This window comes from Coccinella septempunctata, chromosome 1 (genome assembly GCF_907165205.1).
Source record: "Coccinella septempunctata chromosome 1, icCocSept1.1, whole genome shotgun sequence".
In the NCBI taxonomy this organism is placed as follows: Eukaryota; Metazoa; Arthropoda; class Insecta; order Coleoptera; family Coccinellidae; genus Coccinella; species Coccinella septempunctata.
Window position 1 is genome coordinate 16,781,233 of NC_058189.1, and position 14,159 is coordinate 16,795,391.

General features: G+C 34.2%; 1 protein-coding gene across 2 annotated transcripts; it reads right to left on the minus strand.

Moving 5' to 3' along the window:
* Window positions 1-9,542: 9,542 nt before the first annotated feature.
* Window positions 9,543-13,930, minus strand: LOC123322767. Of its 2 annotated transcripts, XM_044910782.1 has the most exons (3): window positions 12,746-13,930; window positions 12,603-12,691; window positions 12,057-12,148 (listed from the first exon to the last, which is right to left on the minus strand). In XM_044910782.1, exons 1-3 carry the CDS (start codon window positions 13,896-13,898, stop codon window positions 12,125-12,127), a joined length of 1,266 nt encoding a protein of 421 aa, XP_044766717.1. In that variant the 5' UTR covers window positions 13,899-13,930; the 3' UTR covers window positions 12,057-12,124. The 2 variants fall into 2 exon arrangements, with proteins under 2 accessions (XP_044766716.1, XP_044766717.1); XM_044910781.1 differs by lacking the exons at window positions 12,057-12,148; window positions 12,603-12,691 and adding an exon at window positions 9,543-11,255 and having other exon boundaries at window positions 12,714-13,930.
* Window positions 13,931-14,159: the final 229 nt, after the last annotated feature.

The following is a 14,159-nucleotide window of genomic DNA, read 5'->3' on the forward strand; positions in this document are numbered from 1 at the left end:
TCTTCTGGATTCCATCCACTCGCATCTCTCGAAGAACCTTCCGTTCTAAGCTGAACCATTGTCGTTCTAATGATGACGATTACTTCTATCTCTGGATTAGATAACTGGTAGTTTACTTTGAAAATACTCAAATATCATTCAACAGCAAATTAATGTCTACTGGTCGATCGCAACTTTAGACGTTCTCTAATTTAGCGTCATCACACAAAATAGCTGTCAATTTTGTTCCTAATTTCTCTTCCTCAGGCCCTACCTAAATATTAGCCGTACCCCATTAATGTGAGGTATGACCTGATACACTTGTCAACAGATAGTCTCTATTATTCCATCTTCTGGAATTAACCCCCTTTTAATAAGAGTCACCGCCCTTCCGTTTATATTTAATTCAACGATGTAAGGGTATCTAATAACCCTCCGGAATTCATCTCCGGGATTAATCGATTAACAGTACACGAATCATTTATTCTTGCGGAAAAAGTGTTTCATAGCAGTGTTGTGTGAATAATTGCCATTCATAATGAATCAAAAAATGTTTAAACGAACAAAGGATAATTATCGAATTGTCCAGTGTTAATTCGGTATGAAAATTAGCAATCGTTTCTGATTATAACTCGAAGATTGTTGATTCACGCTGATGCTGACGCACCAATATTATTCATTTCGCCCGTTTGGCGTGTGAGTAGATCAGTATCGAGTTAATCGCGCGCGTGGTCTGTACTGTGTATTTTTCAATCGAATTGATCGATTAGTTTTTTTTTCTGATTAACAGTATACTAATCTTTTATTCTTTCGGAAAAAGTGTTTCATTGCAGTTTTGTGTGAATATTTGCCATTCATAATGAATCAAACATTTTTTAAACGAACAAAGGATGATTATCGAACTGTTCAGTGTAAACTCGGTATAAAAATTAGCAGTCGTTTTTAATTAGAACACGAAGATTGTGTGAATAAGTCAGTATCAAGTTAACCGAGCGCGTGGTCGGTACTGTGTATTTTTGGAATCGAATTAATCAATTAGTAATGTTTTTTTGTGGTTAACAGTACACTTATCATTTATTCTTGCGGAAAAAGTGTTTTTTTCATTGCAGCGTTGAATGAATAATTATCAATAATTGTAAGGATAATTATTGAATTATTCAGTGTTAATTTGGTATGAAAATTAGCGGTCGTTTTTAATTTGAACACTAAGATTGTTGATTCACGTTTTAATGTGACTACATGACGCACCGATATTATTCATTGCGCCCGTTTGGTGTGTGAATAAATCAATATCAAGTTAACCGCGCGCGTGATCGGTACTGTGTATTTTTGGAATCGAATTAATAAATCAGTAATGTTTTTTTGTGGTTAACAGGGCGCTTATCATTTATTCTTGTGGAGAGAGTGTTTCATTGCAGCGTTGTGTGAATAATTGTCATTCATAATGAATTAAAAAAAAATTACGAATGAAGGATAATTATCGAAATGTTTTGGGATAATTATCGAAATGTTTTTTTATCTTTTCGGTATACAAATAAACGGTCGTTTTAAATTCGAACAGGATAATTGTTTTTTCAGGCTTTTATGTAACTACGTGCACACCGATATCATTCATTTCGCCCGTTCGGCGTGTCAATAGAACAGTATCAAGTGAACCGCGTCCGTGTTCGGTACTCTGTATTTTTGGAATCGAATTGATCGATAAGTGAAGTTTTTTCGTGATTAGCAGGACTCTAATCATTTATTCTTGCGGAAAAAGTGTTTCATTGCAGTTTTGTGTGAATATTTGCCATTAATAAGGAATTTAAAAAAAATTAAACGAACAAAGGATAATTATTGAATTGTTCAGTGTTAATTTGATATAAATATTAGCGGTCGTTTCTAATTTGAACGCAAAGATTGTTGATTCACGATTTTATGTATCTATATGACGCAACGAAATTATTCATTCCGCCCGTTCGGCGTGTGAATAAATCGGTATCAAGTTAACCCCTCGCGTGGTCGGTACTGTGTATGTTCGGAATCGAATTAATCAATAAGTTATGTTTTTCGTGGTTAACAGTACACTAATCATTTATTCTTGCGGAAAAAGTGTTTCATTGCAGTGTTGTGTGAATAATTGCCATTAATAATGAATTGAAAAAAAAATTACGAACGAAGGATAATTATCGAATTGTTCAGTGTTAATCTAATATATAAAATTCTCGTGTCATTGTTTTCGTTACCATACTCCTCCGAAACGGCTTGACCGATTTTGATGAAATTTTTTGTGCTTATCCGGTATCTATGAGAATCGGCCAACATCTATTTTTCATCCCCCTAAATGTTAGGGGTAGTCCACCCCAAAATTTTTTTTTGTATTTTTTAAACAAAATTTTTAATTTCTATTTTTTTATGATACAACATACAAAAATACATACAATCCTCAATTTTCACCCTTCTACGATCAACCCTCATTTTTTAATAGCCATTTTAGTAATTTAATCATTAGGAAATTATTTATATGGCAAAACAACGTTTGCCGGGTCAGCTATCTATGAGAATCGGCCAACATCTATTTTTCATCCCCCTAAATGTTAGGGGTAGTCCACCCCTAAATTTTTTTTTGTATTTTTTAGACAAAATTTTCAATTTCTACTTTTTTATGATACAACATACAAAAATACATACAATCCTCAATTTTCACCCTTCTACGATCAACCCTTATTTTTTAATAGCCATTTTAGTAATTTAATCATTAGGAAATTATTTATATGGCAAAACAACGTTTGCCGGGTCAGCTATCTATGAGAATCGGCCAACATCTCTTTTTCATCCCCCTAAATGTTAGGGGTAGTCCACCCCTAAATTTTTTTTTTATTTTTTAGACAAAATTTTTAATTTCTATTTTTTTATGATACAACATGGAAATTATTTATATGGCAAAACAACGTTTGCCGGGTCAGCTAGTTTGGTATAAATATTAGCGGTCATTTCTGATTTGAACACGAAGATTGTTGATTCGCGCTTTTATGTAACTACGTGACGCAACGAAATTATTCATTCTGCCCGTTCGTCGTGTGAATAAGTCAGTATCAAGTTAACCGCGCGCGTAGTCGTACTGTGTATTTTTGGAATCGAATTAATCAATTAGTAATGTTTTCTTGTGGTTAACAGTGCACTTATCATTTCATTGCAGCGTGGTGTGAATAATTGTCATTCATGATGAATCAAGAAGTTTTCGAACGAAAAAAGGATAATTTTCGAAATGTTTTGTGTTGATTCGGTATTAAAATAAGCGGTCGTTCTAAATTCGAACAGGTTAATTGTTTATTCAGGTTTTTATATAACTACGTGACGCACCGGTATTATTCATTTCGCCCGTTCGGCGTATCAATAGAACAGTATCAAGTTAACTCCGCGCGCGTTCGGTACTCTGTATTTTTGGAATCGAATTGATCGTTTAGTAATGTTCTTTCGTGACTAGCAGTACACTAATCATTTATTCTTGCGGAAAAAGTGTTTCATTGCAGTTCTGTGTGAATTATTGCCATCCATCAATAATGAATAAAAAATAATTTTAACGAACAAAGGATAATTATTGAATTGTTCAGTGTTTATTTGGTATAAATATTAGCCGTCCTTCCTAATTTAAACAGGCTTTTATGTAAATAAGTGACGCACCAATATTATTCATTCCGCCCGTTCGGAGTGTGAATAAGTCAGTATCAAGTCAACCGCGCGTGTGGTCGATACTGTGTATGTTCGGAATCGAATTAATCAATTACTAATGTTTTTTGTGGTAAACAGTACACTAATCATGTATTCTTGCGGAAAAAAAGCTTTATTGCAGTGTTGTGTGAATAATTGCCATTAATAATGAATTAAAAAAAATTACGAACGAAGGATAATTATCGAATTGTTCAGTGTTAATTTGATATAAATATAAGCGGTCGTTTCTAATTTGAAAACGAAGATTGTTGATTCACGCTTTTATGTAACTACGTGGCGCACCAATATTATTAATTCCGCCCGTTCGGAGTGTGAATAAATCAGTATCAAGTTAACCGCGCGCGTGGTCGGTACTGTGTATGTTTGGAATTGAATTAATCAATTGGTAATGTTTTCTTGTGGTTAACAGTACACTAATAATTCATTCTTGCGGAAAAAGTGTTTCATTGCAGTGTTGTGTGAATAATTGCCATTCATAATGAATTTAGAAAAAATTCAAATCAACAAAGGATAATTATTGAATTGTTCAGAGTTAATTTAATATAAATATTAGCGGTCGTTTCAAATTTGAACACGAAGATTGTTGATTCACGCTTTTATGTAACTACGTGACGCACCGATATTATTAATCTCGCCCGTTCGGCGTGTGAATAAGTCGATATCAAGTTAACCGCGCGCGTGGTCGGTACTGTGTATTTTTGGAATCGAATTAATCAATAAGTAATGCTTTTTTGTGGTTAACAGTACACCAATCATTTATTCCTGCGGAAAAAGTGTTCCATTGCAGCGTTGTGTGAATAATTGTAATTTATAATGAATCAAAAATTTTTTGAACGAACAGAGGATAATTTTCGAAATGTTTTTTGTTGATTGGGTATAAAAATTTGCGGTCGTTTTAATTTCGAACAGGCAGAAGGTTTATTCAGGTTTTCATATAACTACGTGACTCATAGATATTATTCATTTCGCCCGTTTGGCGTATCAATAAAACAGTATCAAGTTAACAACGTGCGCGTTCGATACTCTGTATTTTTGGGATCGAATTAATCGTTTAGTAATAGTTTTTCGTGATTAGCAGTACACTAATCATTTATTCTTGCGGAAAAAGTGTTTCATTGCAGTTCTGTGTGAATTATTGCCATCAGTAATGAATAAAAAATAATTTTTCTACAAGCCTGCGCGTTCAATCTTTTTCCCACACGCATTCCAAGTTGCAAAGAGTCACTTTCCCAAAACGTGCGGGAAAAACGCCTGCTATTTCTTTCCCGCACGCAAATGCGTGCGGGAATGGATTAGCAGGGGTTTTTCCCGCACGCAAATATTATAGAGTAAATTAAATTCTATCATGTTTCTATGCATAGAACGAAGATAAACCCATAGTAATGACATGCAGAATTACGTCTGTCATTATATATGAATTAATCAAATAAGATATGATCTGTTTCGTGAAATGAATATATTTATATATATTTCGAGCGCTTGTAGAAAAAATATTGTTCCTAACTCTTGCGGAAAGTGTCTTGCCCGCACTCAACTGCTTACCCGAACTCTGCTTCGCATCGTTCGGGCAACGGCAGTTTCGTGCGGGCAAGTATCACTTTCCGCACTTGATAGGAAAATAACTATTTAACGAACAAAGGATAACTATTGAATTGTTCAGTGTTTATTTGGTATAAATATTAGCGGTCCTTTCTAATTTGAACACGAAGATTGTTGATTCACGCTTTATGTTACTACGTGACGCACCGATATTATTCATTCCGCCCGTTCGTCTTGTGAATAAGTCAGTATCAAAGAAGCCGCGCGCGTGGTCGGTACTGTGTATTTTTGAAATAGAATTGATCAATTAGTAATGTTTTTTGTGGTTAACAGTACACGTATCATTTATTCTTGCGAAAAAACTGTTTCATTGCAGTGTTGTGTGAATAATTGAGATTCATAATGAATTTAAAAAAAATTTCAATGAACAAAGGATAATTATTGAATTGTTCAGTGACAATTCGGTATAAATATTAGCGGTCCTCTCTAATTCGAACACGAAGATTGTTGATTCACGCTTTTATGTAACTAAGTGACGCAATAATATTATTCATTCCGCCCGTTCGGAGTGTGAATAAATCAGTATCAAGTTAACCGCGCGCGTGGTCGGTACTGTGTATGTTCGGAATCGAATTGATCAATTGGTAATGTTTTTTGTGGTTAACAGTACACTAATCATTTATTCTTGCGGAAAAAATGTTTCATTGCAGTGTTGTGTGAATAATTGTCATTCATAATGAATTTAAAACAAATTTAAATGAACAAAGGATAATTATGGAATTGTTCAGTGTTAATTTGATATAAATATTAGCGGTCGTTTCTAATTTGAACACGAAGATTGTTGATTCACGCTTTTATGTAACTACGTGACGCACCGATATTATTCATTCCGCCCGTTCGGCGTGTGAATAAGTCAGTATCAAGTAAGCCGCGCGCGTGGTCGGTACTGTGTATTTTTGGAATCGAATTACTCAATTAGTAATGTTTTTTCTGGTTACCAGTACACTAATCATTCATTCTTGCGGAAAAAGTGTTTCATTGCAATGTTGTGTGAATAATTGCCGTTCATAATGAATTTAGAAAAAATTCAAATCAACAAAGGAAAATTATTGAATTGTTCAGAGTTAATTTAATATAAATATTAGCGGTCGTTTCAAATTTGAACACGAAGATTGTTGATTCACGCTTTTATGTAACTACGTGACGCACCGATATTATTAATCTCGCCCGTTCGGCGTGTGAATAAGTCAGTATCAAGTTAACCGCGCGCGTGGTCGGTACTGTGTATTTTTGGAATCGAATTAATGCTTTTTTGTGGTTAACAGTACATTAATCATTTATTCCTGCGGAAAATGTGTTCCATTGCAGCGTTGTGTGAATAATTGTAATTTATCATGAATCAAGAATTCTTTGAGCGAACAGAGGATAATTTTCGAAAGGTTTTTTGTTGGTTGGGTATGAAAATTTGCGGTCCTTTCAATTTCGAACAGGAAGAAGGTTTTTATATAACTACGTGACGCATAGATATTATTCATTTCGCCCGTTCGGAGTATCAATAGAACTGTATCAAGTTAACTTCGGCGTGTTCGGTACTCTGTATTTCTGGAATCGAATTGATCGTTCAGTATTGTTTTTTCGTGATCAGCAGTACATTAGATTAGAATTGGTTTTGTGACTCACTAATCATTTATTTTTGCGGACAAAGTGTTTTTGGCGGTGTTGTGTGAATAATTGTCATTTATAATGAATTTAAAAAAAAATTTAACGATCAAAGGATAATCATTGAATTGTTCAGTGTTAATTCGATATAAAAATTAGCGTTTGAAAATTTCTAATTCAAACACGAAGATTGTTGATTCACGCTTTTGAGTAACTACGTGCCGCGCCGATATTAATCATTCCGCCCGTTCGGCGTGTGAATGAATCAGTATCAAGTTAACATCGCGCGTGTTCTGTAGTCTGTATTTTTGGAATCGATTTAATCGATTAGTAATGTTTTTCCTGATTAACAGAACACTTATCATTCATTCTTGCAGAAAAAGTGTTGTTTTTGTGAATAACTGCCACTCATAATGATTTGTGAAAATTTTAAAACAAAAATCGACAATTGAATTATTTATTGTTCGTTCGAGATGATAAACTTTTGTTTCAGTGTAGTGATGATAATTCTTCGATCCTAAACTGTGAGAACGGTATCAATCCTTATTCTTATGCACTACATATGCAGCGAAAGTGCCTCTTTTTTTTATCGAAATGAGTTCGAAATAGTAGAAATACGATATAACGTAAAAAAAAATCTTCAATTATTTTTTCTGTTGTATTTTATGCAGAATGAGCTAAGTGGATTGAGCAGGTATAGCACAGTAATGGAACACTTTTTCAGCAATAATAAATGAGTAGTGTATTGTGAGTTTCTTCAAACCCTCTGTTGCCTGCTAATGAAATGACAATAGGAATTGTCTTGATACCTTTCAACTTTCATTCTCTCCAGGATTTTCCTGGAGGTCTCTGTATCTCGAAATTTTTTCGATGTGTGTTATCTAGTAGATGGTGTTATGAAGGATCGCCACGTCGATGAATTGTGCACTGTTCTCATCGTTATTTAGTAATATGATGGCAGGTCTGTTATGTGTTATTTTCTGATATGTGACAACCGTACGATCCCAGTTGTGATAATCATTTTCCAATACAGAATCTGGATAGTTTTTGTAGTAAGGAGGAACCTTTTTTGACCTTGGAAGTTGGTATTTTATAGCCCAATCTTGGTGTAAAATCTTGGCAACATCATCTTTCTATCATCTTCATGCTACCTATTCCGAAATGGGTATCTAGAAAAAAGTTCTAATGGGGATAAGCTTTCATTGTAGATTCTACTATGAATATTTCTCAATTTTTGAATCTAATAATCTCAATTAAATTTTGAATACCGTATGAAATTTCTAGTAAAATTGTCAACTGACCTGTATAGAGGGGCGTTATGAAATTACCAGAATTTCACAATTTCCCATATGTGGGATTTATCCACTCCGAATCAACATGGGTTTATCTCAATAAACTCCTTGACGTTACCTCGAAGCCCATCGAAATGATACGGGATAATGAAATCTCCAACATAAACAAAATTCGAGATTTATTGATGGATTAACTGGATCCATCAGGATGTGAGTGGTTTCGTCTGTCCCTGATAAACACACGTGTGTTGTCCTGATCTTTTCATCAAAATTGAAAAACATTATACGGGAATTATTGACGTATCCCTGACGGGTTGAACTGTTTGCGCCGGTTCATAAGCATTAAGCGATTAAGAATGTTTGAATAGAACAGATAAATAAATCAGGTTAATTCAGTTTATTTTTCAGAGGAATGATCACGTCGGACAATGAGATAAGGGCATTTCATTGACAGAACAAAGTTCGAGTAATACGATTTTTCCATGCTTATTGCTAAAAGTAAGGACTTTATTATAATTCTCACTCTGAATATCTGGAAGTAGACCGCACATTGAGAAAAAATCTAAGAAAATTGATTGCATTGAATTTTCCTAGTCATAAAAATTATTGAAGTACAACAGTGAGGTAATTTTGGCACATCAAACATTTCGAACTGTGATTCTGACAAAACTAATAAGACAAGAATACACTTCTCAAAAGTTGAGGTGGATATTCGAGACTCGAGAGAAAAGTCACTTTTTGCACTTGAATCGAATTTTCAGTATTGCTCACATACAGGCAGTCTGGATTTCGTTAAATGTTGGTGTGGAAAGATCGGGGCCAACATAATATCGAACAATTCATGATGCCAACAATTCTATTCGGTGGTGGCTCAGTATGCGTTTATGAACTCAATATTCCGATTAACACAACTATGACCGAGGTAAGGTATCTTGATTTGATAGAATATTCTATTATTGTTGCCTTTGCGAAACTCATCGCCGACAATTCAATGTTAATGGACGATAATTCTCGTCCATATCTGTGGTGTTCGAGTGGAGTATTTGGAATGAAACATCTATGGAGCTTTTTCAATTTAATTCTTCGTTGATATTCGAATACAGATTCTCTTTCCATCGCCTACTACATACATACTAACTATAACTACTAATAGACATGTGCATATCGAATACCTGAATACTTCATTTTGCGCATGACTATATTGTGAATCTAACGTTCAAACATCACAATTTTCCCCCTTTTAGAAATTCGTATTTCTAACCAACAAACCTTACTAACTAAATATCTCTAACCTAATCTATAATATTAATCCTAATAATTACAGCATTATAATACAATATTCTTATTTTTTTTTTTTTTATATTTACAAAGACATCATCAATTTCAATTTGTATTATTTTGCATTTTTAATCTTTCAGATCTCCTAATTAACAAATCAGCTTTATTCTTATCCTCACAATTCTCAATATTCAATCCATTATATAATTTTATAAACTGATTAACATGCCTTTTAATTATTTGTCCATTAGTCTTAAGTTCTATATGAAACGTAACAGGAGTTAATTTTCTTATTATTTTTCCTTCTAACTTTACATTCTTTTTCTTATTACCAAGTACCTCTGTCATTACTATATCTCCTACTTTAAAATCATATTTTCTATGTTTACCCTCCTTTTCAACCAAATTCCATTGTTTTTTACATACTTCATCAGTCAATTTACTTGTGAACAAATTGAATCTACTTTTTATTGGCCTTTGAAACATTATTTCTGCAGGCGAAATGCCTGTTACTGGGTGAAACATAGTGCGATAATCAAATAAAAACAAGTTTATTGCCGCTCTTAACGTTTTACCAGAAGAAACAATTTTATTTACTTTATCCTTAAAAGTTTGAACAAAATTTTCAGCTGCGCCATTGGTCGCAGGGTGATAGGGTGGCGAGAACGAATGATTAACATCCACTGATTCTAGAAATCTTTTAAATTCAAAGCTTGTGAACTGAGGACCATTATCAGTAACTAAGTGATCACAAATACCATACCTAGAAAACAAGGTTTCAAATTTTTCTATTGTCCTCTCAGATGTGGTAACCGTCCCCATATCACAAACTTCAGGCCATTTCGAATGGGCATCTATTATAATTAAAAACATGCGACCAAAGAAAGGTCCCAAAAAATCGGCATGTAATCTCGACCAAACATTAGTAGGGTATGGCCATTTCATAAAAGATATTTTCTCAGGTCTTTTACTATTACTCACACATATTTTACATGTATTAGCTAAATTTTCGATATCACAGTCAATTTCCGGCCACCAAAAATAAGATCTTGCTACTTGCTTCATTCTGACTACACCAAAATGTGATTCATGTAATTTTGCTAAAACCGCTTTTCTTAAACAATCTGGTATAACAACACGCACTCCCTTCACAATACAATCTTTTTCGACTCCCAATTCAATCCTTTTATCAAAATATTTCCTTTCCTCCTCCGATAATTTACTTACATCATCTGGCCAACCTAAAGTTAACTTTCTTTTAACGCTAATTAAAATTTTATCTTTTTGAGTCTCCCTCTGTATTACCTTTAAGTTGATCAGCTGACAATCTTTTCCCAAAAAATTCAAAACTCCTAATTCGGAATCAAAAACTCTTGTATCATCAGCCACTGGCAATCTTGACAATGCATCGCAGTTCCCATTTCTCTTAGTTGATATAAGTTCAATTTTATATTTAAACCCAGCAAGAAAATATGACCAACGAATTAATCTGTTATGAACAATAGATGAAATATTTTTTGTTTCACCAAATATATATTTTAATGGCTGGTTATCTGTTCTGAGTATAACTTCATTTCCGATCAAGTAATGGTAAAACTTACGAAACCCAAATACAATGGCTGCTGCTTCTTTGTCTAGAATTGACCTATGAAGTTCATTCTTTGGAATAATTTTTGAAGCATATGCAATTGGACGTTCTTCCCCATTTGCAAATTTATGAGACAATATACTAGACAGCCCGGTAGAACTTGCATCACAAGCAATTACTAATTGAATACCCGGTTGATATGGGACTAGGATTTTACCTGACAATAATTGATATTTAACCCACTTAATAGCATCAATACACCTCTTGTCTAATTTGAAGTTATCATCCTTTAGTTTATCATACAAAATTTTCAATTTATCAGCTCTATTTTCTAAGAAACTTTCATAAAAATTCACTAAGCCTAAAAAAGCCTGTAATTCTTTTTTAGACTTTGGCATTGGCAAATTTTGAATTGCTCTAACTTTCTCAGGTGAAGGCTTCAAACCTTCCTGGTCCAACAAGTAGCCTAAAATTTCGATTTTCTCTTTAAATAATTCACACTTTTTTATGTTAACCCTGAGATCATATTCATTTAATTTGAAAAATATTTTCTCCAATGTGAGTAAATGTTCGTTGTCTGTTCTACCAGTACAATATATGTTATCGATGTACACTTCCGTATTATCAATACCCTTCAATATATCCGTTAGTATATCCTGGCACTCAGCTGGGCTCGAAGCAATGCCCTCAGGCAACTTTCTATACCTGAATAATCCATCTTCAGTAATAATTGTTAATGGATCTCGACTTTCTTCTGCAATTTCGAATTGCATGAAAGCATGCTTCAAGTCAATCTGAGACCATTTCTTACCTACTTTTAAAGTTTGAAATACTTTTTCCTTCAACGGTATAGGATGTTGCTTTATAATCAATTGTGGGTTCACAGTAATTTTAAAATTACCACAAAGTCTTACTCCATCACCTTTGATGACTGGAACTACAGGTGTAGCCCACTCACTGATTGTTACTGGTTCTAAATTACCAATTTCTACTAACCTTTTAATTTCCCTACTCACTTTACTTTTCAGGGCAAATGGCACACGATATGGCTTACATTGTACCGGTTTGAAATTCTCTTTCAATTTAAGTTGTATTTTCCTACCTGAAAAATTCCCTTGCTTATCCGAAAACAATAAAGGATACTTTGAACTAAAATATTTCATAAGATTTGCATGTTCACATTGTAAATTGTTCACAGAATTAGCTGATGGTAATTGAAGAGGCCACATACCAAAAACTTTGAACCATTGTCTACCAATCAAATTTTTTCCATTACCTGGTAAAATGTAGGCTTCCAATTTATAATAACAGTTATTGAATTTCACTTTCAAATCTGATATAATACCCTTAATGGCTAATTTAGAATGATCATATGTTGTTAAATTCATACGAGGAGGTACCATTTGTTTGTTTGGAAAGCATTTTCGAAAGGTAAACTCAGATATAACACTTACATATGAACCAGTATCAAGTTCCATTTTAACAATTTCGTTTTCAATTTCTACATCGAATACCAAAGGATCTGCCGTAATATTAGAAATAGTCGAAATACTCACATTCTTTCTTTCATTTTTGTTCAAATAATAAAAATCATACTCATCGTTACTGTCATCATTATTATAGACTTCATCTACCTTTTCATTACCTAAAATATTAACATTTTTATTATTCTTTTTAAAGCATGCATTCTCTAAGTGACCTTTGGTATGGCAATAATTACAACTCTTATACCTATATCTACAATCTTTAGCGAAATGATTTCTTTTTCCACAACAATAACATGTCACATTTTTTGAGGTTACCTGAACATTTGAACTACGGTTACCGTTTGTACCACTACTACGTCTGCGTACACTGCTTTCATTCTGCCTTCCTCTTCTGTCTTCATGTTCTCGATTCGCTCCATCCCCATACCTGCGTGATGCTCCATCCCTTTCTCTCTCGGGGTGAAATTGCCGTTGACCCATCTCTCGCTCTCGACTGTTTCTGTCTGCCTTGTTGTTGAAGTTATTATGTTTTTTGAAGCCCTTTTTTTCTACGAAGTGGATAGTTTCTTCTTTCTTCAAACTCAGGGAATTTTTGACTGCGCTCTCTCTCGCCTCTGCGATGGCCACGGCACTTTGAAAAGTCAAGTTTTCTTGACGAAAGAGTTCGATTTTCGTTTCAGGTTGCAGAAGTCCGCAAACAAATTGATCTCTCAGAGCAGTCTCAATTTCCTTGAAGTTACAGTGCAAGGAATTTTCTTTTAATCTCGAGACGAACTCTGATATTGACTCGCTCGGATATTGTTTTATATTGTAGAATTTGTTGCGTTCGGAAATTTCGGATGGCGTTGGATTAAGATGAGTTTTCATTAGTTTCACCAGTTCTCCGAATTTGAATTCTTTGGTTTTCTTTGGTGCAACTAAATTACGAAAAATTATATATGTTTCTTGGCACACTCGCGTGAGGAGTTCGGCACTATATTTCTTCTCGTCGATATCCTGTGTTTCGAAGTATAGTTCAAGTCTTTCAATGAAAACATCCCAATTGTCCTTATTCAGTGTGAACGAAATTTTATTGTCTGTCATTATTGCACGCACCGAGGCACGCACTGACAATTTCGAAGGAACGCTATGTTTTTCTCTCTCTGTACCACTGTCGGAAACGTTATCTGCACCTGCATGCAAATGGCGCCACTTTTTTATTAGCAGTCGCCTTAGAATTTCGAAACTTTCACTGTCTGAGACGTTTTCACCTAATTTTCGCAATTCGTCAGTTAGTTCTTGTTTATTTAACTCGTAAATCCACGAAACTCTGCCCGAAACCGGATTTGGACTAGTGTCTCTCGAACTGGAAATGTCTTTTTGCATATCACCTCACACGTGGAACTGGAAATGTTGAAGGTTTTCACTAGCACAGTTTCCACTTAATCCATTTCCACTTTAATCCTCGTCGCCATAAATTGTGGTGTTCGAGTGGAGTATTTGGAATGAAACATCTATGGAGCTTTTTCAATTTAATTCTTCGTTGATATTCGAATACAGATTCTCTTTCCATCGCCTACTACATACATACTAACTATAACTACTAATAGACATGTGCATATCGAATACCTGAATACTTCATTTTGC